The sequence below is a fragment of the Mesoplodon bidens genome (genome assembly GCF_964165515.1).
Source record: "Mesoplodon bidens genome assembly, chromosome: X".
Lineage (NCBI taxonomy): Eukaryota > Metazoa > Chordata > Mammalia > Artiodactyla > Ziphiidae > Mesoplodon > Mesoplodon bidens.
Genome location: NC_138163.1, coordinates 127069348 through 127093101, shown reverse-complemented (window position 1 = coordinate 127093101; position 23754 = coordinate 127069348). Strand labels below are relative to the sequence as shown.

Genomic DNA, 23754 nt, shown 5'->3' with positions numbered 1-23754 from the left:
GCAGTATCAGAGAGTAGTTTTTCATGTTTGTTTTAATTTTTACTCCTTACTTAACTAAATAAAAGTTGGAAACCCGAAAAAAAATAATAAAGCTTTGCTATACAAAATGGTAGCCCCTGGCCACAGGTGACCATTTAATAAACTCATTCAAATTAAATGAGCACATTTCAAGTGCTAAATAGCCACAAACAGCTAGTGGCTACCATACTGAACAGGGCAGAATACTCCATTATTGCAGCAGATTCTACTGGATAGCTCTGAATCCAGAAAAATCCAGTGTAGAAATCCTCTACATCAGATCCAAGAAGAAGCCTCCTTGAATTAGAAGGACATTCAGGTATGAAAGCTTGGTGAGAGGAATGCCACCTTCTCCCAGGAAAGTGTCCCCTCAAGAAAAGAAGAAGAGAAACCATCTGCCCTTAGAAAAGAAAACAATGCCTCTTTAAATTAAAGATGTGATGAATCTTGCAGCACAGCATCTAGGGATGTCTCTGAAAGAAGCCGACAATAATTGTGTTTTGGTACCACTAGAGACAGAAGCTAAGCAACGGATCGTGTCATAGCCAGGGAAAGAATATTTGAACGAATGGATCGTTGCTCTGAATCACTTTACCCAAAGAAATCCAATATGAGGAAAGAGACTAAAAACTTTTTATTTTGATGATGTTCTATCAGTCAAAGTATCTTTTAAATAATGCTCTTAATTGCTTTGAAACAAATTCTGACATTATACTAATCTCAAGCTTTGTTGTTCCTTTTAGAACTCCTTCAGGAATGTAGTGATTCATGGATGTGATAAGGGTAGCTAAGATCAAAATCTTCTGGGAAATTTTCCTTAATAAAATGAATTCCCTTGCAGTCAGCTTTTTAAAAATTGCAAGGTTTTACAGCAGGTCTCATTTCCTTTCCAACCCACATGAAATTTCAAAGTGTCAATGGGAAACTAAATCCTTGCGATGAAGAAGCTTCTAAGTGTTTGCTGGTAATAATGAGAGACAGGAGAATTAAAGAGAATAAGTACTTGAACAAAGTAAACAAATAGTAATTTGCATAAGAAACTTCTCTGCCCTCTCACATGCCAGACTTAAGAGACTTCAACACCAAACAGTGATCCACACTATAAAAATTGTAAATGATGGGCATTTCCATCAGAAGGACTACAGAAAATACATCCTCGTATTCTAATTTAAAACTTCAGGCATGGATTGATAACCTTAAGTGGAATGTCCAGTGAAAACAAGAAGAACAATAAAATCCCACAGGGGTGGTGGCACAAGGAGGCTCCGACCTGGTTTAGCTCCAGTCCCGCCAGTGACTGGCTGGATGGCCCTGGCAGGTTGCTTAACCTCTCTGCACTCCGGTCTCCTTCTCCATAAAGTAGGAATAATATCACCTGCCTTGTAAGTTACATAAGGTGCGTAGAGTCCCTAGCAAGGGGTCTGGTGAGAAGCATCTAGTGAGTGCACACTCAATGTCCACTGCTTGCCTTCTTTCTGGGTCCAGGTAACACGCTACAGTGGTCAAAGAAGCCTTTCCCAACTTCAGTACTCCTCCCTGCTCGGGACTTCTGAAGTACCTGAACAGCTGAGAGACAGAAAAGGAAAGGGACAGAGAAAAGGAATTTGAAGTAGAAGAACAGTGACATGGACTAAAATGGAAAAAACAGTAGGAAAGTTAGAAGAAGAGTAAGTAGTTCAGGTTATCTGGAGCCTAAAGTATACAGATTGGAAAAGGTAGGTTCTAGAAAATGATGCTACCATTTTTAGAGTATCCTGTACACACTAAGCATTCAATAATGAGGATGGTTTATCTAACAAATTATTGTCACATGTGCTGCACAGTCAGTCACCAGTAGTGAGGAGGGCACTGGGCCATTCTTCCTCAGAGGAGGGAGAAAGCAGAGTGCTACTCAACAGTGGGCTACCTGCCTTTCCCAGAGCGTCTAACCCAGAAGCTGCAACAAGAGACACCCCAGGAAGGGGGCAAGGACGCTAGGAAGCATACTACTGGTAGATCTGGTAGGCTCCGAACACTACATCATTTTATGGCAGGTTCACTCTAATAGGCCCCAAAATGATTAGTATTATAAGCAATCTAGTTTTTCATGCACTTTATATTTAGTGCGTATTATTTCTATTTAGCTGCATATTTATTTCAAAGGAGAGAGGAAAAGAAAGAGAGCAAATAAAATGGGTCTCAAGTTATATCTTTGTATGCTTACAGTCGACAAAGAGACATTAGCTCACCACAATCACCACAAAAATTTTCAAAAATGAAGAGCCCACTCACTTGCCAGTTCAATGATTTCCATCCTCTCTCCGTCGACATCCTGACCTACAAAACTTAAGTCATTCTGCTCAAGTTGGTTGATCAGGCTAGGATTCACCTGGAAAAACAAGAAATCAAATGTCTTTGGACAGCAGAGCAATACAGACATATCAGCTTATGAAAATGTCTTCCACCAACTGGGTGGATTTTCCATTTCGGTGATGCTCTAACTAGGAGTTAATTTCTATTTATATTCAAATCTCAAAGCCTATTTTTAAATTCATGATGAACCTGATAAATAGTTGGATCACAGCCCTTAAATTTGGGAGGCCCGCCTTCTACTGTCCAAAGATGAGTTTCAAAAAGTAGGACTGAGACTACATCAAACTAAAAACTTTCTACACAGCGAAGGAAACCATCATCAAAACAAAAAGGTGGGCCATTTCCTGGCAGTCCAGTGGTTAGGACTCCACACTTCCACTGCAGGGGGCGTGGGTTCAATCTCTGCTTGGGGAACTAAAGTCCCGCAAGCCACGCAGCGTGGCCAAAACAAACAAACAAACAAAACAAGGCAACCTACTGAATAGGAGAAGATATTTGCAAATCACGTATCTGATAAGGGGTTAATATCCAAGATATATAAGGAACTCATACACCTCAACACCAAAAAAAAAAAAAAAAAAAAAAAAATTAAAAAATGGGCAGAGGATCTGAATAGACCTTTTTCCAAAGAAGACATACAGATGGCCAAAAGGTACATGAAAAGATGCTCAACCTCACTAATTATCAAGAAAATGCAAATCAAAACTACAATGAGGTATCACCTCATATCTGTTAGAAAGGCTACCATCAAAAATACAAGGAATAACAAATGTGGGAAAGGGTGTAGAGAAAAGTCCTGCAATGCTGGTGGGACTGTAAATTGGTACAGCCACTAAGGAAAATAGTATGGAGACTCCTCAAAAAATTAAGAGTAGAACTACCATATGACCTAGCTATTCCACTTCTGGGTACTTATCCAAAGAACATGAAGACACTAATTCAAAAAGATATATGCACACTATGTTCACTGCAGCATTATTTACAATAGCCACGATATGGAAACAACATAAGTATCCATTGATGGATAAAGAAGATGTGAGATTATATATATATATATATAGCAGTTGAACTGTTACTGGTTCACAAGTGGGCAGGTAATCTAAATTGACCCAATCAGGTTTAGGAGAGATGCATGTTGCCTCACTTGCCACTGGCAGCCATCTTAAAACTATGAGGGAGACCAGCCTAAGGACAAGGCAGACACACAGAAAAGGGTAGGGCCAAGGGACTCCTAGGCAAAGCAAGAGCCCTGATTGTACCATGCCTGGAGCCCGCCAAGCCTCTGGACTACCTATTACCTGAGATAAATTTCCTTATTGCTTAGGCTGGTTTCAGTGAATAATGAGCAGGAATTTGGACTCTTCACAGTCAAAAGCAATGCAATTGGTACACCAATTAATCCCTGAACAGACAATTTGCATTTTGGGGAATGTAGGCTTCTCATGCGACAATCTCAACAATAACTCCTCTTAATCATGCGACACTAAGCTTCATGCTCAATGTAGCTTCCAAGAGGCTCCCAAACCAAGAGTCCATCATGTGATACCCAGAGGCACATCCCTATCCCGAGAGGCATTTGGTTCAGAAGATGCAAGTACCCTTTTCCCAACTCGGCCAAAATAAAGGGCAGGAGGTTCAGGATAAGTATAAGAACTTTATCTCGGTCTAAGAGACAGCAGTTAGGGTAACAGAGAGCCCTGAAATGTCCCATGTGCAGATACTTAAAGATTTTGCCTTTGGAAAGCCAAGACCAGAGTCTCCCCGCCCCTACCCGTCTCCTCTGGGCAATCTGGCACTTCTCCCCTGAGCCCTATGGACACCAGGCTGGACAGCTTCTCCAGAGGCCCACTTGTGATCACTGGGGTTCCTCACACTAAGCATCTATATTCAACAGTAATTCCATGTGACAGCCATACCTCATACCGATGTCTGTGTCTTTCTTCTATAAAAGGAACGTCACCATAAAGTTTCCCTGCAAAGATATGAAAGTGAAATGAATATTGTAGTAATCAGCTTTGGAACCACATCCATGGCATCTGTGTGGGGGAAATCTCTTTCATCTCTATCCATCTGTCAGAGGCCTAAAAGTGAACCAGACTCTAGATAGTAATCTCAATTTTCTTTCCTTATAGGACAGCCATAGCTTCTTTGAAACCCTGAAGCAATTCTCAAGTAAGCCATCAGCAGTGCACAGAGGGAAGCCCACCATGGACTCCAGCAAAGGCCCTCCTTTCATACGCCTGCCTGCAGAACGGAGAGCCCCAGTGACATCTGCATCATCACCACTGTGCACATTCACAACGGGGCTCATGTTACAAAAGAAGAAAATGAAACCAAGGGAAGGGAAACGAAACCAAAGGACTTGCCCAAAGCCCCGCCCCGCTGGCCATGCCGTCCTGTCTGGAGACCAGGCCTCCTCACTCCCCGCCCAACGCTTTCTCCACTACACCAGCCGCCTCTTCTTTCGCACGTGTGGCACTGGCCACACTGGTTTACACCCCACCTTAAAAATATGCCTATCCTTTGACTAAAATTTGACCTCTAAGAATTTACCCCAGAAAACAGAAACGAGGACAGAGATGTAACCACGAAGATGTGACCTGCTGCGTTACTAGAAGGGGACAATCGGAAACCAGCATCGCCTCAGGAGCGGAGGGCTGCTGGCAGGAATGAGAGCACATGTCCACCCACAGTTCTCATCCAGGGGTGTGTGGCAGGGAATCACACGCGCGGCTGCTGAGACAGGGCAGCATCTCGGGCACAGCCTGTCTGGCGATGGACACGGGGGCCAGTGGGACGCCCAGTGACCCCAGTGTGAGGTGGAGAGCAGCGGGGTCTGTCACCAGACACCTCTCAAGAACATAGGGCCCATCGAGCACGTGGAGAAGCAGGATGGCCACGTGGGTCACAGCACTGGAGCAGGCACAGGAGCCGACGACTATTCCCTCCGCACCGGCTCTCGGCACACAGACCCCAGGCTCACAGCCAGGGGACGGGAAGACCCGCCGACAGCGCTGGAACACATCGCCGAACCCCAGCAGAATCAGGAGCAGGGCTCGAGCCCACAGGCAGGGGATTGCCAGACTCCCCAAGGTGTCATCAGGCCGCGGAACAGGATGTTTCAACCAAGAGACCGAATGTCTCACATCCCGCTTGAGCTTTTGACTTGGATAAAGAAAACGCAATCTGGCTGTATTCTCGATGACTCAGTGCGATCAATTATCATGACTGAACTTCTACCTGCAATTCTGTGCATACAAACTGAGTTCCCTGGTGACGATGTTAATGACAGTGAGTATTTAGGTATGTGCCTTGGAAGAAAAATGGGCAGAGTGGGGGCAGGGAGCTCCTCTGAGAGAACTCCAACATGCCACTGCCAGGGGGTTATTCAAGACAGAGCCCTTTGTACTCAAACTATCGGTTCATAAAAATGAAAGAAAAAATGGAAGATGATAGCACAATAATGCCCAGTTGGAAAAAATGGAAACACTTATACCATGAAGTTACAAGAAAAAGCAGTTGAAACATCTGGACCTAACTTTGAGAGGATTCTCATTCTCCTCTGACCTCTAACTTTGTCACTGATCTTTTCCTCCTAGAGTCCAAAATGTCTTCTCTCCTTCCTTCATTAGGACAGATGACTAAGCACATCCAATAACAGAGCCTGCCAATACTAAGAGAGATGGTGGGGAAAATGGCAAAAACCTCCAAATTAGGATATAAGTAATTATATTGAGGAATTATATCTGAGTCATTGGGACTAGCAGGATATTGCACGAACTTTTGAACCCGCGTGGCTTGTGCCTGCTGCCTGGCTTAAGGCAAACTTTGTGCTTGCTATGAAATCCCAGAAGTGACAGGAAGAGGGGAGGTATAGTGACTCTGGAGCCAGAATGCCTGGCTTTAAATTCCACTATACCATGTAATGGACGTGTGACTTGGGCAAATTACTGCACCTCTCTGCCTCAGCTTCCTCATCTGTAAAATGGGGGTGACGACAGTCTCTACTTCATAGCGTTGTTGTGAGGACTGAATAAATCAAAACATGTGAAACACTTAAAACAGTAAGTAAACCATGTGGTTGGTATTGTTATCTCTCGACTATGAAATCCAAACAGAAAGAATGGAAGCTAGAACATAAGTTCTACAAGATAATAGACAAGATAGGGACCCATCTCCTCAATTCTTGAGACCAGTGTCTAGCATATAAGCAGGTACTCGATACATATTTGTTTAATGAATGAAGCATATATATGGGGCAGGGGGTGTACATGGTACACGATGAAACATGTTTTCAGAACTTTGGAAATGCTGTTTTGTGCACTCAAAATCTTTCTTAATCACTGACAAATCTATCAAGAATGAATTTATGAAATTAATCCATTGCCATATCCATGAAAAAAGAAAAAAATTTAAATTTCCATTAAAACTCTATGTTGAGAATCAGCTCAGAGTGTTACCTGATGAAAACACCTTAAAATCAAAAACTAAGAATTCTCACTGCAGGGCCGCCCTGGCACCAGGAATTCTGATTTCAATGCTCTCAGGAGAGTGCCCAGGCACGTGGGTTTTTACAAAGCACCGAGTGACTCCCTGTGCGTTCCTCGTCAGTAACCACTGAGCCACAGTATCACTGAACATGCTGTTGGAGGGACAATCAATGACAAGCGAGATGCTGGATGCTGCTGGACGCAGACTGTATCCAGGTGTGGACTGAAAAGACTAAGGGGTAGATATGCCATGTTGTTAGGAGTGCTTCTCTGGACGGATTTATTGAGCACACATGCCACATGGTAAGCCTAGGCACAGGGGACATCCTCAACGATGACAAAGTGACATGGTCTTCCTTCCTGTCCTAGTCTTTTTGGGGACAAAATAAAATGCAACAGAGATTAACTGCACATAAGCTTAATGTTCACTTAAGAAGCAAGTAGCATCAAAGCTTTAGAGAAAGACACCTAATAAGGTCTTAGGACCTACAAAATACTCTCAGTGTAGGCAGCAGGACACCAGCAATGCATATAATAGCATCGTCGGAAACAAAAACCCTGCCGAATTACACCTTATCCTTCTCTAATTCGCTACTGGGTAGATTCTGTCTCATATATAATATATATTTAACCCACTAACGGTCCTGCCAATCCCCACCCTCCTGTTAATAATCCTAGCGTGTGAACCTGAACCTTTCTCTTTCCTTTTCAGATCAAAAATTTCCCCCACAAAAAGCTATACAAGCTAGAAGGTGGAAACAACCCAAATGTCCATGGACAGGTTAATGGATAAACAAAAATGATATATACATGCAATGGAATATTACGCAGCCTTAAAAAGGAAGGAAACCCTGACACATGCTACCATATGGATGAACCTTAAGGACTTTATGCTAAATGAAATAAGTCAGCCACAAAAAGCAAATGCTACATGACTCCACGTATATGAGGCACCCAGAGTCATCAAATTCTTGGCGAGAGAAAGCAGAATGGTGGTTTCTAGGGGCTGGGGGCAAGAGGAATCAGGAGTTGTCGCTTAATGGGTAAAATGTCTTAGTTTTGCAAGATGGAAAAGTTCTGGAGATCAGCTGCACAACCATGTGAATATACTTAACACTTCTGAATTGTACACGTAGAAATGGTTAAGATCATAAATTTTATGTTATGTGTGTTTTACAACTAAAATTTTTAAAAGTCAAAGGTAAACAACCCCATTCTTGCCCCCACCACTCCCTCTTCCTCTGACTCCCCCTTTATCCAACACCCCCATCCCTGTCCTTTGCAACCCAGCTTTCATTCCTGTCATTTTACTGAACTGTTCTCTAAAACCCAGCAGATCCGTCCTCAGTGAGGACTGGAGTAATGCCCCCATCCCCCATCTGTGACCTCTGCTCCTCTCTGGACTCCCCTTGCCCCGCCTCCCTGACTTGCGGCCTCCACTGGGGACAGCTGCCCACGCTTACACCCTCTTTTCCTCTCCCACCTTCACTCCCCGGGAAGCTGTCAGCCTTACGCTCCCATTCTACACCTCCCGATCCTTACCTTTCACTGGGTCTCCACATTTCCTATTTCCAGGGGGCCAGAAGAAATCACCCATAGTGTGCAATAAAGCTAAAATCACTACCTGATGGGCTTCATTACCTCCCTCTCAGAAGACCTGCTGTGCTTTTGCACAAATATCTTTTAACTGCTGTACCAGTGTCTTAATTTGACTCACTTTTAAGACTGCCCAGAACCTTGCCCTGTACTAATTAGGTATTATAGGAGCTACAGCTCTCTTTGTATGTACAAGGATTTGCTGGTGTTTGTCTAGAGATCCCAAGAGGCTGCCCAGCGTGCATATTTTTGGTGTATTTGGCTTGCACAGTGTCGGCAGACACAGTTTTTAATTTTTAAATAAGTTGCCAACATTTAAGAATCAGAAGATTTCTCATAAAACTCTGGATTTCCAGATTCTTTTAAAAATTTAGAAGACTGGCAACAGTGAATCCACAGTCCTTCATGCAACTATCAGCTGTAGCAGTTACTCCTTTGATGGGTCAAGTGCTTGTCAATTTGCCCCAGGCCCCACCATTCCCTATGGCCTCTCTAACACTGAGGCCCACTGTAACTGCCATTGATTGTTGAGCTTAAGCCATGGCATTTCTCACATTTGGCTGTGTAACTCGTTCACATTCCCAACCGGGGCCTAATGGCCCAGCTTCTCAGTCCAAGGTTGATTCAGTGTCCTTCCTCAAGCCAAGCACCCGATTTCAACTGGCTTTCAGAAGCCAGGGGTGGGCTCTTCACTCCCTGTTCTCCTCCACAAGACACTCCTGCTGAAACCTGCGGAAGCCTGTCTTGGGGCTCTCAGTGCGAGGAGGCTCAGCTCTGGGAGCTGTTTGGGGGCTTCTGTCCCCTCTTTGATTAAGGTCCAGCCATTTGGCAGAGTGAGGTGGTCAGGAGTTCGGGCTCTGAAATTAGCTCAGTGACTGTCTAACAAGTGACTTCGCCATGCTACGACACGGTTCTCGCGTGCAAAATGCGGCTGGGTCCCAGGGGTGTTGACAGGCATAACTGAAAAGATGCCCATCGTGTCCTAGTGACCGATACTTAGAAAGTACATGGTCCGGTATCTTTCTCCTTATCCATTTTTTACTTTTGGATTTTAGCAGATCATTCCTTTAATTTTTAGAAAACATCTCATTTCTTTTAAGTATCTAAACTCCTCCCCTTACCCTAATTTTATTTTTCATGCTCTGCTTTTATCTCAATTTTCTATTATGAAAATGCTAATTTTCAAGTTTAAAAATGCTAGTCCTCCCCTTTAACTCTACACTGCAGGGTCACATGCTTTTCCATTGCTTGTATCTCCTTTTATTCCCACCACCCCCCCTTTTAGTATTCTCATCGCATTTTTTTAAACTCTTTTCTTAGATTTTCTGCATTCTTCTGCTAGACCATATTAGCAGGTTGGGGAGCCAGGAAACCAGAAGGGAGGGGCTTGAGAGAACCTGCAAGACAAAGGGGCTGCCTGCCCCCCACCCCTCGGATCACCTCTCCTCCCCACCCACTGGCCCCGTGAGAACCCATTCTTAACACAGGCCACTAACTGGAGTTTACCCCGAGCTCTGAGAGAATCACAGGTCAATACAATGAACCCTCCCCATTCACGATCCTAGCATCGCACTGGAATAGTGCTTTCCTGTGCCAGGTGCTGTTCTAAGGACCCACGTGCATAGCTGATTTAGCCCTCACAAGGCCCCCACAAGGTAGCAGCTCTTCTGATGTCCATTTTCTAGATGCAGAACTGAGGGTGAGCAGCTACACAGCCAGCGATTGAGAGCTGGGGATGGGGCGGTGTGACTCCAGGGGCTGGGTTGTAACCACTTCCCGAGTTCCCACAGGTGAAGTGCTCAGGACAGAGCTGGTCCAGTAAGGGGGACATAAATGTTTTAACCCCTTACAAAGAAAGGAGCTATGTCCCAGACCTGTGAGCCCCCATATCCACGAATACACTTTGCTGGGAAAGCCCCAGCAAAAGGCAAGAAGCAGCCGGGGAGAGAGGGGCCCCCAGTGTGGGCTGTCCACGGGGAGGCGGGGAAGCTGGCCCACTCCTCTCCCAAGGCGCACCACACTCCTTTCAAACTCCTGTCTCAGTGAAACATGTTACCGTGGCACGGACCTTCTGGGTCCCTAACTCCCTGGTGATCTCTTTCAAACTGTTTTATAAATCACCTCATTAGCCCAGCTAAGGTTTTTTGTGTGGCTGCTTTTTTCCTCAAACTTCCTAACAATCTAATCACACAAGGAACTAGAAGCTGTTTTTGTCTATCAACGCTTGGATAATTGATAAGAAAGCACAAGCAGTTTTTCTAGCCTGAAAATTTCTTCCCCTTATCCGCCTGTCTTTCAGTTCTTTCAAATTTGAGATTAAACCACTCTGCATTTCCAATGCCATGAATTTTACCCAGATCCTTAATACGGGGACTCACTCAATACCTTCCTAATTGGCCTCTTGCCTCTGTTCTCTCAAAACAAAAACCTCTTTCTCTTACAGTAAAGCAGAACCAAGCCTTTCAGTCAAGTCCTTCTCCTTATTATGAGGAAATGCAGACAAGGTCCCCAAAAGGAATTAAGTCTTTTCCTAAACTATTCAATTTTCACCTGCTGCATCCAGACAGCTTCGCTGGCCTCTGCAGCCTAGACTCTGCCACACTCACTAGCAGCTGGCGTCACCCTGAGGAGCTCTTCCCAGCCTCCTCTGCCAGCTGACGTCTGCCAGCATCAACTCACTGTCCCCATGTCCTCTGCCCTGACGATGAGGGTCACGTCAGAACTCTGATGGGAAATCACCAGGACCTGGTCTCCAGCTGTGCGCACTGCACAGCAGGGGGCTCCAAATTCCTTCCAATACATCATGCTGCATCCGCCACTGGACCGGACACCCCTGGAGGGCAAAACAGCATCCACTCACCTTTAACGACCCCACGGCCCAGCCCCACCGTGCTCAGGGGCTGGCCCTCTCCCTCCTCTGCTTCCCCGAGTGCCTCCTCCTACACCCTCCCGGCTTCCAGCCCTGCTCATTCCTCTGATTCTAAAGGCAAGGGTGCTGGTTTGGAGGGCAGAGTCACGCGGATTGCATACACAGTTTGGGACTGTTTTAAACTGGGCTTACTCTAGCGTTCCTACCAGCGCACACCCACACCAGACTGTGCAGTATTCAAACACGCTACCTGAATGGTCCCAATAATGTTTTCCTGCTGCTGGTGGCAGTTCGGTTTAAAGACCACACTTGGCACAGAGAAAACAGGCTTCTTTTCCTGGATGTCTTAGCAACATACTTGGGACCTGACCAAAAAAATTAAGCCAGGGACCGATAATATTTTGGACACACTATCCAACAAGCTGTCAGCTGTCCCCTGCATGAGCTCTGAACCTTGTCTGTACTGCTTTGTACTTCAGTATGTTCCCAGCTCTCACACTCAGTTGAGAGCCACAAGCAAAACAATAAAGTTTCTGAAGTCTTAAAACCCTCTCATACCAAAGTTCCTCGGTGCTCTCCCTGGCTCCCCTCTCACCTGAGCCTGACCCCCTCCATCTCTAGCCACACCTCAATCTAGATTTCTCACTCTTCGAAGCACCCCATTTAAGACTTAACTGCTAATGTAAAATCGATAGCTAGAGGGAAGCAGCGGCATAGCACAGGGAGATCAGCTCGGTGCTTTGTGACCACCGAGAGGGGTGGGATAGGGAGGGTGGGAGGGAGGGAGACGCAAGAGGGAGGAGATATGGGGATATATGTATATGTATAGCTGATTCACTTTGTTATAAAGCAGGAACTAACACACCACTGTAAAGCAATTATACTCCAATAAAGATGTTTAAAAAAATAAAAAGGGCTTCCCTGGTGGCACAGTGGTTGAGAGTCCGCCTGCCGATGCAGGGGACACGGGTTCGTGCCCGGTCCGGGAAGATCCCACATGCCGCAGAGCGGCTGGGCCCGTGAGCCATGGCACTGAGCCTGCGCGTCCGGAGCCTGTGCTCCGCAACGGGAGAGGCCGCAACAGTGAGAGGCCCGGGTACCACACACACAAAAAAGACTTAACTGCTTTGTACCATATCCCCCTGCTTTTCAAAAGTCATCTAATGAGTTAATCAAACAAGTAATAGTATCACTATAGGTAGACAAGTCCTACCATCTACATTCCCAGATAAAATGTGTGTGGTTTTTAAATTGAGGTATAATTTACATGCAATAAAATATACACATCTGAAGTGTTTGACAAGTTTCACAATCCTGAAATGTGTGTTTAAAGAGCCACGTTTTGGAGAGTGATCGTAACGGTGGGCTGTGGAGCCAGGGCCACGTGTTCCAGTAGAAGACTAAAAACAATGTGAGAAGAGCAGCCGAGGCCTGTCCCCCCCACCCCCACCCATGGCCCTCCGCTTGCTCAGGTGAACAGTATAAAGGCTGGACCAAATGGCTTCTGAAAGCCGTCTTGGCCTTATTCTGTCACTAAATAGGGTATTTAGGCAGGCAAGTGGACAAGCGGGGAGGTGTCCTTGAATGCTCCCCAGGAGGGTAGCAGCCTTGCAGCCTTGGCCTCTTGCTTTGTTCAGCCTGTGCTTCTTTTGTTTAGACAGGGGTTCTGTAAGCCGTGGCAACCCCGAGGCAGAACAGGATTCCCCCGTCTTTGTTCAGCTCCCGAACTAAGGATGGTTTTTACATTTTCAGATGGTTAAAAAAAAACAGGAGAAAAATAATGTTTCATGATGCATGAAAATTACATGAAATTCACATTTCAGTGTCCATAAATAAAGGTTCATTGGAACACAACCATGCTTGTTCACTTGCATATTTGCCTATTGCTGCTTTCATGCTACAACACAGAGTTGAGTAGTTGCATCAAAGACCATATGGCTCCAAAATTGAAAATATTTACTATCTGGCCCCTTACAGAAAAAGCTTACCAACCCTTGCTTTAGACCATCTAGGTAAGAGACTCTGGGCTGGTATATCTTTCTGTTCCCATATTAAGTGCTGGTGGAGACTTCAGACATGGGTGGTATACAAACAAGTAAACCACCATCTGGGAAGGGGAAATTTCCACTTTGTAGAAATGAAAAGAAATGCAAATTAAAGTACAATAATACAAGGCCCTTTTTGTTCTTGTTAACAGAACAGAAGAAAAATAATAAAAATATTAGCAAAAAGGCTAGAGAAAGCAAGGACACGACAGTACAGTTAACATCATTATGAACTGGTTCACCTTTTCTTTCAAACAATCCAGAATTAACAGTTACAAAAGTGTTCATACCCTTTGACATAATAGTCTGACTCCTGGAAATCTATCCTAAAGAAACAATCAAAAGGACAAGAGAACACTGGGTCAAAATGTTCACATCAGCATTTTTCTAACAAAATGACAGAAACAACCTGAAATGCTTAGCAAATGGAAATGAATCAGTATATTATGGTTCCTTAACTCAATTAAATATATGTCCAAATAATAGACATGAAGACTAAATACATGAAAAAGTTCGCTACTATAACAGACTATATAAAAACTAAGGATGATAGGGACTTCCCTGGTGGACCCGTGGTTAAGACTCCACGCTTCCACTGCAGGGGGCCCAGGGTTCAATCCCCGGTCAGGAAACTAAGATCCTGCATGCCACGTGGTGTGGCAAAAAAAAAACCCAACAACTAAGGTTGATAGATAAAGTTTAGAAAAGACCATGAAAACTTAAAAAGAAAAAGTTTAGAAAAAAATGGAATGGAGTACTGACACATGCTATAATGTACACATACGTTTAAACATTATGCTAAATGAAAGAAGCCAAACACAAATGCCAGAGATCATACCATTCTATCTATATAAAATATCCAGAATAGGCAAAACTATAGATTAAGGTAATGGGCTTAGGGCTGGAGGGGGTGGTGGTGATAGCTAAAGGGAACAGGGTTTCTTTTTGAGGTGCTAAAAATGTTCAAAACGACTGTGGGGGGCTTCCCTGGTGGCGCAGTGGTTGAGGGTCTGCCTGCCGATGCAGGGGACACGGGTTCGTGCCCCAGTCCGGGAAGATCCCACATGCCCCGGAGCGGCTGGGCCCGTGAGCCATGGCCGCTGAGCCTGCGCTTCCGGAGCCTGTGCTCCGCAACGGGAGAGGCCACAACAGTGAGAGGCCCGCGTACCGCAAAATTAAAAAAAAAAAAAAACTTGACTGTGGTGATGGTTGCATAACTGTGAGTTGTACACTTTTAGCAGATGAATTGTATGGTATGTAAATTACATCTTAATAGAGCTGTTTACATTTTTTTCACGGCAGGCAAAAGATGTTAATTAAGCAACAAACTTTGGTGTTATGTTTAAGATTCATAAACATCATCAATGCTACTTTTAGGTCTACTGTAAAGAAAAACAAATCCTAAATCAGTCTTATTTCCATCAAGACAGGTAAAAATTTTAAATATAGTGAACACAATGCTCCTTTTAAAAAGCTTAGTACGATTATAACTGAATCTTTTACAGTAGATAACAATTTTAAAAGATGAAATTTCTCACTAACCATTTTTGCCTCTTAGACCACTATTTGAACAAAGTCTCAAAGTATTTAGAAACATCTGAAAGCCAAAGAATTGCTGCTAATACCCACAAAGAGAAAAAATTCTTATATTCTTAAAGAAAAAAGTCACTTAAAAAATACTGGCTTCTCACCCAGAGAGAGTAGGGAAATATGTGCACTTTAAAACTTTTCCTTTTTAAATTTCCTTCTTGCTAAGAAGCTTTATATTCCTTAGAAGCTGTTTATCAGCCTTAAAGGAGAACCTCATATTTCTAGTCTTATTCTTCTTTGAGTGAAGAAGGCATTTTTCTAAGGTATTCTTATAACTTCACAAGAACGATGCTGACGCCCGAGATACCTGGGTTCCCTCCTCTGCATCCAGCCCGGGACGGGCGGGATGGGGGGTGGAGGGGGGAAGGTGAGCAGCGCTGGCATCTGTCCTGGCCACTGCTGTATCTCCAGAATCGAGCACAGTGCATATGGCGCAGAGCAGGCACTGAGATATATTTATCAAATTGAATTAGGGGTTTTGGGGTTACATTAAGTTATTCTCAAATCATATGTCAATCTATGGGAAAAAGTTCCACAGAAATTAGAATAACCTTATCGGGAGTGGAAGATCAGCAAATACCAGACAGTGAAGCCCATCATATTTTCCTTACCCCATGCTGGAGCGACTCAGGGAACAGAGAAATAGACTTCTGAGACATAACTGCCCCCCTTCTCAAGAAGTTCAAAAATTAGTGGCTCAAAGCAGTCAGACATGAAACAGTTAAACAGGGAGCCGGTTTCGATGCAGTGGAGAAAACAGTGGATTGGAAAGAACTGAGCTGGAATCAGGGCTGTCCTGGTGCAGGGTCAACCCCAGGAGCATCGGTAAAGCACAAAGCAGCCCACTGGCCAGGGTGTGGTGGAGGGCAAATGAGAAGGGGCACCCATGTGTGTTCTACCAACCCTTTCAGGGAGAGGAATGGGGAAGCAGGAGGACCAGCGAGTGCAGAGGCAGGGAAGGGGCAAGAGGGACGGGACGGGAGAGCTCCAGGAGGGCTGTGGCCAGGCACAGCCATGTAAATGACGCCTGCCATGTTATAAAACAAATGATCTGAGAAACTTACTTAATATTGAATTTTCAGTTTTGAAAACAGTTCTTCTTATTCCCAGCCTCATCGTTCCTCCCAAATTGCCAGGGTTGTGTTCCGGCATATCAATCACCTTAGAAAACAAAACAAGTGCGGTTTTGCCATCTTGTAAAAACGTAATTTCCCACATTTCAAGCTTTACTTTTAGGGGATGCTCACTGGGTAAGGATGTTCCTTAAACAAGAAAATCTGATCGTTCCTTCCAATTTTCCTATTCAAACACGATCATGCTTTTATACGCTCCTCACAGTATGCTGCCTTTTCATCTCTGCTTCTCATCTTTCATTCAAATCACAGGTAAAAAATTTATCAGGAGCATCTTTATAACCTCCCTCCTGTCATTACTCAAACTGTCAGTTCCAGGCAATGTTCACACTTCAAGTTCTGACCTTCTGGGACCTTCTGCTTTGGTCTTCACGTCCCTTATAATAACAACCCTCTCCCACCGCCCACTCCATTCCCTAAAGATTTTCCATAAGCAAATCTGTCCATTTTGGAAAAGGATACCAAAAGTACAGTCGTCCCTCAGTATCCAGGGGGACAGGTTCCAGGACCCCTCTGGATAACAAAATCCTTGGATGCTCCAATCCCTTATCTAAAATGGCATAATACAGTCAGCTATCGGTATCTGTGGATGCCGAACCCATGGATACGGAGAGCCAATTGTACTTATTTGCAGAAAATCATTTAGAAGGATTCTTTTTTTTTTTTTTGGTTATGCCATACGGCATGCAGGATCTTAGTTCCCCAACCAGGAATCGAACCTGTGCCCCCTGCAGTGGAAGCACGGAGTCTTTAACCACTGGACCACCAGGGAAGCCCCCTAGAAGGGTTACTCTTATAAAAAAAATTAAAGAAAAAAAATATAATCCATTCTACCACATTCCATAGGTAGAAACCTAAGTGCCACCCTGGATCTCTCCCTCTCCCTCATCTCCAATGTGTCAAGTCCTATCCACTTACCGGCTCCAGACTTCCCGCATCCATCCACAGCTCCCACCACCACCCAAACCACAGCCCCTCACCCGGACTGCGGCCAGAGCTCACCAACTAGACATGCCCCACCTTCACATGTCCCCCCAGCCCTGCGCACTGCAGGCAGAGTGGTGTGGTGTTTCTCCTGCTTGAAATCCTTGACTGCCTGGTACTGGCCCAACCTAGCCCTTCAGCCTCACTTCCCATGACTTTCCCCTCCTACCCTGAGCTCTGGTCGCTGAGCCTTCCTTCAGTTCCTCAAGTGCATCTTCCTTCCTCCCACCATGGAGACTTTGAACATCTCCCACTCCCCTACCCTCTTTTCCTAAGTTAATCCATCCTTAACCCTAAGATCTTAGCTCAACTATCCAATATGAGCTTCCACAGGAGCTGATATTACCAGGCGCCATAGCCTAGTCGGGGTCCTCTATCAACACGCTCCCCGTCACCGTGCTCCCCTCCATTTGTGTGTAGAGTGCTTTGTGCGCTAGACTGTGAATCGCTAAGAGCTGGGGCACTTTTTGCTTTTACCATTGCATTCCCAGCCCCTAGCACACATGGAACTGGCATCTGGTATGCACTGAACGAATGCATGGATGATTGAATGAACTCAGACCAAATAATTTCAGATTTATCTTTAGGACTAATTCACAGAAATGCAGACACGTGATTTTTATGAAAAGTCTGTTCTTGTTAGCCAATGGTCTATTTTTGCAATTCTGTTCACTACAATCTCATGGTTTTATTTCATCTTTGTTAGAACAGACTACAGTTGGGTGAGTTAACCTGTTCTAGTGGAATTGCTCAAGTTTCCTCTCATAAAACCTTTCTTTCCTTGTTTTTTCTATACCCTAACTGCCACATGTTGCTCTACAGGAATCCTTGACAACCGGAATTTTCCAAGAACTTGTATGACCTTATCAGTGCTCCAGAAGAACTTTCTGAGCCTTTTGAACCCTGTGGCCCGGGTACACTCTAAGAGTCACTGAGAGGAAGGGGTGGAGAAAAAACTTGACTACACCCCTTGGCAGATGGAGTGCTTGGTTCTGAAGTGCTCTTGGCCTTGGCATGTCTGTCCTATCTTCTTGGGTCGGCTAATTACGGCTAGATTAAGTATTACAGGAGTGAGGTGAGGAGAGGGCATCAGCTTCCAGTTCAGAAAGCTGAGCTGTTTAGCTTTCAGCCCCTTGGGTATTTTCTAGGAAAGTACAGATAAGACTACACTACCTGCCACAGACTCCTAGGTTGACTCACAGCTTCAATTTCCGCTTCAGTTGAAGACAACCTGAACCCTTTAGGAAGACCACAGCAATAAACTCCCCTGGTTTCTTCTTACAAGTGTACTGTGATGCTTCAAGTCAACCTTACTTCCGGCATTGGGTTTTTCCACTCAGGAAGAGACTTTTAATGTAGTTTGTTCAGTTATTGGCATGTTTGGAATTCAAGGAATGTTCTGGTATAAACCACTGAGAATGGAGTCAAATGACCCAACTAAGAACGGGAGTCCTCTCTTACTGCTTACTTGGGTTGAATCTGACAAACACAGGACCAGAAAATATTTCCAAAAGCTAAATGCAGTGGGCACAGGGCTGCCTAAGGATCTTAAGTACTCCTCCAACATAGAGGGAAGTCTGGAAATTCCTGAAAGGGCAATATGAGAACATTATTTAGAAACATGAAGGTAAGTATCAGGAGAAGCAGCCATAAGAGTTGAGTTTGGTAGACACAAGGTGAGGATTACTGAATTTTTTCATTATAGGCCTTTTGGAATTGTTGGCTTTTTTTTTTTGGAATTGTTGAACACATAATTGCTTTAATGAAAATACAAATTGAAGGCCCAAATAGTGAAATATATTGTGTAGGCCTTCCACTAGGGTATTAGTTCACATTATCCCTGCTGTTTTCAAAAGCAGTAAATAAGACCTTCTCCTGATATAATAGTACAGAAAGAAATCCCAAGGTGTAACTGCCCCGGTGACCCTCCGGTCAAAACACGCTCCCATAGAAACCACTGGAGAGGCACAGAAAACAGTAGACAAAAGATGGGGGAGCAGATGGAAGTAGATTTCCAACTCTGAATGATGCCCCGAACAGCAGTGAAAGGAGAAAAGCAGAGCAAGAACGGACAGGGGGCTTCATCCGGGGATGCCCATCACACACTCAGTGGAAGAACGTCCAGGCCAGGAAGATCTTCAAGACGGCAGAAGAGTAAGACGTGGAGATCAACTTCCTCCCCACAAATACTCAGAAATTCATCTACACGTGGAACAACTCCCACAGAACACCTACTGAACGCTGGCAGAAGACCTCAGACCTCCCAAAAGGCAAGAAACTCCCCACGTACCTGGGTGGGACAAAAGAAAAAAGAATAAACACAGACTAAAGGATAGGGACGGGACCTGCACCAGCGGGAGGGAGCTGTGAAGGAGGAAAGGTTTCCACACACTAGGAGCCCCTTCCTGGGCGGAGACTGCGGGTGGCGGAGGGGGAAAGCTTCGGAGCCACGGAGGAGAGCACAGCAACAGGGGTGCGGAGGGCAAAGCGGAGAGATTCCTGCACGAAGGATCGGTGCCAACCAGCACTCACCAGCCCGAGAGGCTTGTCTGCTCACCCGCCGGGGCGGGCGGGGCTGGGAGCTGAGGCTTGGGTTTTGGTCGGAGCGCAGGGAGAGGACTGGGGTTGGCGGCGTGAACACAACCTGAAGGGACTAGTGCACCACGGCTAGCCGGGAGGGAGTCCGGGAAAACGTCTGGAGCTACCAAAGAGGCAAGAGACCATTGTTTCGGGGTACACGAGGAGAGGGGATTCAGAGCACCGCCTAAACGAGCTTCAGAGACGGGCGCGAGCCGCGGCTATCAGCGCAGACCCCAGAGACGGGCATGGGACGCTAAGGCTGCTGCTGCAGCCACCAAGAAGCCTGTGTGCAAGCACAGGTCACTATCCACAGCCCCCTCCCTGGAGCCCGTGCAGCCCGCCACTGCCAGGATCCCGTGATCCAGGGACAAGTTCCCCGGGAGAACGCATGGCGCGCCTCAGGCTCGTGCAACGTCCTGCCGCCCTCTGCCACCGCAGGCTCACCTCGCACTCCGTACCCCTCCTTCCCCCCAGCCTGAGTGAGCCAGAGCCCCTGAAGCAGCTGCTCCTTTAACCCCGTCCTGTGGAGAAAAGGGAACCCTCTTGCACTGTTGGTGGGAATGTAAATTGATACAGCCACTATGGAGAACAGTATGGAGGTTCCTTAAAAAACTAAAAATAGAACTACCATACGACCCAGCAATCCCACTACTGGGCATATACCCTGAGAAAACCGTAATTCAAAAAGAGTCATGTACCACAATGTTCATGGCAGCTCTATTTGCAACAGCCAGGACATGGAAGCAATCTAAGTGTCCATCAACAGACGAATGGATAAAGAAGATGTGGCACATATATACAATGGAATATTACTCAGCCGTAAAAAGAAACGAAATTGAGTTATTTGTAGTGAGGTGGATGGACCTAGAGTCTGTCATACAGAGTGAAGTAAGTCAGAAAGAGAAAAACAAATACCGTATGCTAACACATATATATGGAATCTAAAAAAAAAAAAAAAGGTCATGAAGAACCTAGGGGCAGGACGGGAATAAAGACGCAGACCTACTAGAGAATGGACTTGAGGACACGGGGAGGGGAAAGGGTAAGCTGGGACAAAGTGAGAGAGTGGCATGGACATATATACACTCCCAAACGGAAAATCCATAGCTAGTGGGAAGCAGCCGCATGGCGCAGGGAGATCAGCTTGGTGCTTTGTGACCACCTTGAGGGGTGGGATAGGGAGGGTGGGAGGGAGACGCAAGAGGGAGGGGATATGGGGATATATGTATATGTAGAGCTGATCCAGTTCGTTATAAAGCAGAAACCAACACACCATTGTAAAGCAATTATACTCCATTAAAGATGTGAAAAAAAAAGAACGTCCAGGCCAGGCTCCAGCTGGGAGAACAGAAACACTCCAGAACGGGACGGCTGGGGAAGGCAGAGAACACAGGGTACTTCTGGCCAAGCCTGGCCAAACCAGTTGCCTTGCAGAGTTATCAGGCCGTCCTACCAGCTCTAAAGATGACAGTATGACTGCCTCCCAGTTACAAATGACCTGATTGAGCAACAAAATTAAGGAAACATCTTTGTTCCTGGCATTCCTTCTGCAAAAAGCCTGAGAGATAGGAGAACATCACAGTTTTAAAACATCTTTTATCATTACTGGGGTGGTTAAAGAACTTCAGATATGCTTTAGTTTTACTCCCAACATTTTCAAAATACCCTAGATTTTGCATCTGAGAGGAAAATGCCTCTTCCATTGCAAAAGGGTCACCTCGGCCCATTCTGAGTTTGCCTAAATACAAGCTGTCATCTGATCTCCACTACAGATCTGTCGTTTCTTGGAACCGAGCCATAGCGCAGAAGAAAAATAAAAAAGGATCAATAAGTAACGAATATTAGTGGTGATAAAGCTTTAGGAGATGTAAATGTACCATGTAAGGATAAACACGGCCCTAATTAACCTTTACCAAAGTTTCTGCAGCCCATGATAAAAGTGTAATGGGTTCAAGACTTCAGGAGTCCTGGGTGCCTTAAACAACAAAGTCTAGGGAAGCTAGGTTCTCTTATCAAAGATGAAATTCCCCTCCCCCCTTTTTTTTTGGCCATGGAGCGCGGCTTGCAGGATCTTAGTTCCCCAACCAGGGAACTAAGCCTGAGCCTCGGCAGTGAAAGTGCAAAGTCCTAACCATTAGACTGCCAGGGAATTCCCAAAGATGAAATTCCTTAATGGCAGTGCGGGAAAGAGTGCAAGCCTTCTGACCTACCTGACAGAACCCTGGTAAGGCCAGCTTCTGTCCAGTCCCTTGCCTTTGGACATTTCATTTGGGGACACTAGAGGAGCCTACCTCCCAGCAGACCATCTTCAGTAGCTGGGCAGCTACCGCAGCCTCCAGCGTTGCAGACCAAATCTGAACCCTTCCATGTGGCACGCAGGTTCCACCTCATTCAGGAACCGTCTACGCTCTCCCCACATATTCCGACCCGTGGTTTCTACGTCAGCTGGATAGGTCCGTCGCCAATGGTGCCTCTGCTTCCCTCCCCTCGACGCCGCTGCATACATACCGCCTCTTCACTACTTGCCCTGAGATGGCTTCTCCCCACCATCCCACGTGGGCTTGCGCTTTAGGGGCACCCTCCAGTTCTCCTTACTGTGCCATACTTAATACCACTGTTATGCTCACCCTACCAAACAAATGACCTACACTGTGTTAATTCATTTCCAATAAGTGGTAGGCTGAATAACAGCCCCCCCCAAAGATGTCCTAGTCCCCAGAAACCGTGAATATGTTGCCTTCCATGGCAAAAGCGACTTTGCAGGCCTGATTAAATTAAGCCTCCTGAGATGGTAAAATTATCTGGGGGTTATCAGGGTAGGCCCAACGTAACCACAGGGTCTTCATAAGAAGAAGCAGGAGGGTCAGAATCAGAGATGCAGATGTGACAACGAAGCAGAGGTCAGAGAGAGAGGGAGAGAGAGAGACTGGAAGAGGCCACATGGCTGGCTTTAAAGATGGAGGAAAGGGCCATGAGCAGGCAGTCTCTAGAAGCTGGAAAAAGCAAAGAAATAGATTCTCCCCTAGAGCCTCCAGAAGAAATGCTTCTGAGCTTCAGACCTGTAAAAAAATAAATTTGTCACTAAGTTGGTGGTAATTTGTTACAGCAGCAATAGGAAACTAATCTAGTCCTTTATCGTATACAACTTTAACCTCCGCCATCATTTCATATATGCACCTCCTCTCAGAAACTAAAGTGTGGGCTCCTCACGCACAAGGACTAGATCTTCTTCTCTAGCACCACCAGAGTTCAACACAATGGCAGGTTTGGATCAAGCGCTCCATCATTAAATCTCCCTGAATTTCAATCAAAAACTAACAGAGGAGACCCAGGGACTGGTCGGTGGGCCTACAAGAAGTAGAGGGTCTCTGAGACCAAGTCACAGACAGAAGGGGAGAGGGGCAGTGGCCTGCTCTGAGGCCAAGGTACGCTGTGCCCAAGCTCACCTCTCACCTGATACAGGGCCGGTACTTCTCTGCAGCATCAGGGCAGCGTGAGGATGGAATCTACAATGGTGAAAGCATTAAGCAGTCCTAGAAATACGTAGATATTTTCTAGGTTTTTTTTTTTGTTTTTTTTTTTGCGGTACACGGGTCTCTCACTGTTGTGGCCTCTCCCGTTGCGGAGCACAGGCTCTGGACGCGCAGGCCCAGCGGCCATGGCTCACGGGCCCAGCCGCTCCGCGGCATGTGGGATCTTCCCGGACCGGGGCACGAACCCGTGTCCCCTGCATCAGCAGGCAGACTCTCAACCACTGCGCCACCAGGGAAGCCGCTCTAGTTTTTTTAACTTGGTTTTTTCCACCAGTAAAATAAGGTCTATGGTACTTCCACTAGGAAAAGAACATTCTTATACCTTCAGGTGTGATCATGACACTGAAGTCCTGCCTCTGAGACTCACACTAACATTGACCAGCTCTCCTCACAGAAGCCCTACTCCTGAGATGGGGCAGGTGGCATGGTGGCTGAGGGTGCAGGCTGGCTCTGGACTTGAATCCCAGCTCTGCCAGTCCCCAGTGACATGACCTTGAACGGGTCCTTGACCATCTCTGTAGACTGGAGGTAACAGCGGCATCCACTTCACACGGGTGCTGCGGG

General features: G+C 45.8%; 1 protein-coding gene across 4 annotated transcripts in view; it reads right to left on the bottom strand.

Moving 5' to 3' along the window:
- The window catches only part of CTPS2 (CTP synthase 2), a 107727-nt gene that overhangs the window by 18052 nt on the left and 65921 nt on the right, over nt 1-23754 (bottom strand). For all 4 annotated transcript variants that reach the window (XM_081221637.1, XM_081221638.1, XM_081221636.1 and 1 more), the window contains 3 exons: nt 16025-16121; nt 4287-4342; nt 2290-2386 (listed from right to left, as the gene is read on the bottom strand). In XM_081221637.1, coding sequence (XP_081077763.1) covers nt 2290-2386; nt 4287-4342; nt 16025-16121 — 250 coding nt within the window. The remainder of the gene's footprint in view (nt 1-2289; nt 2387-4286; nt 4343-16024; nt 16122-23754) is intronic.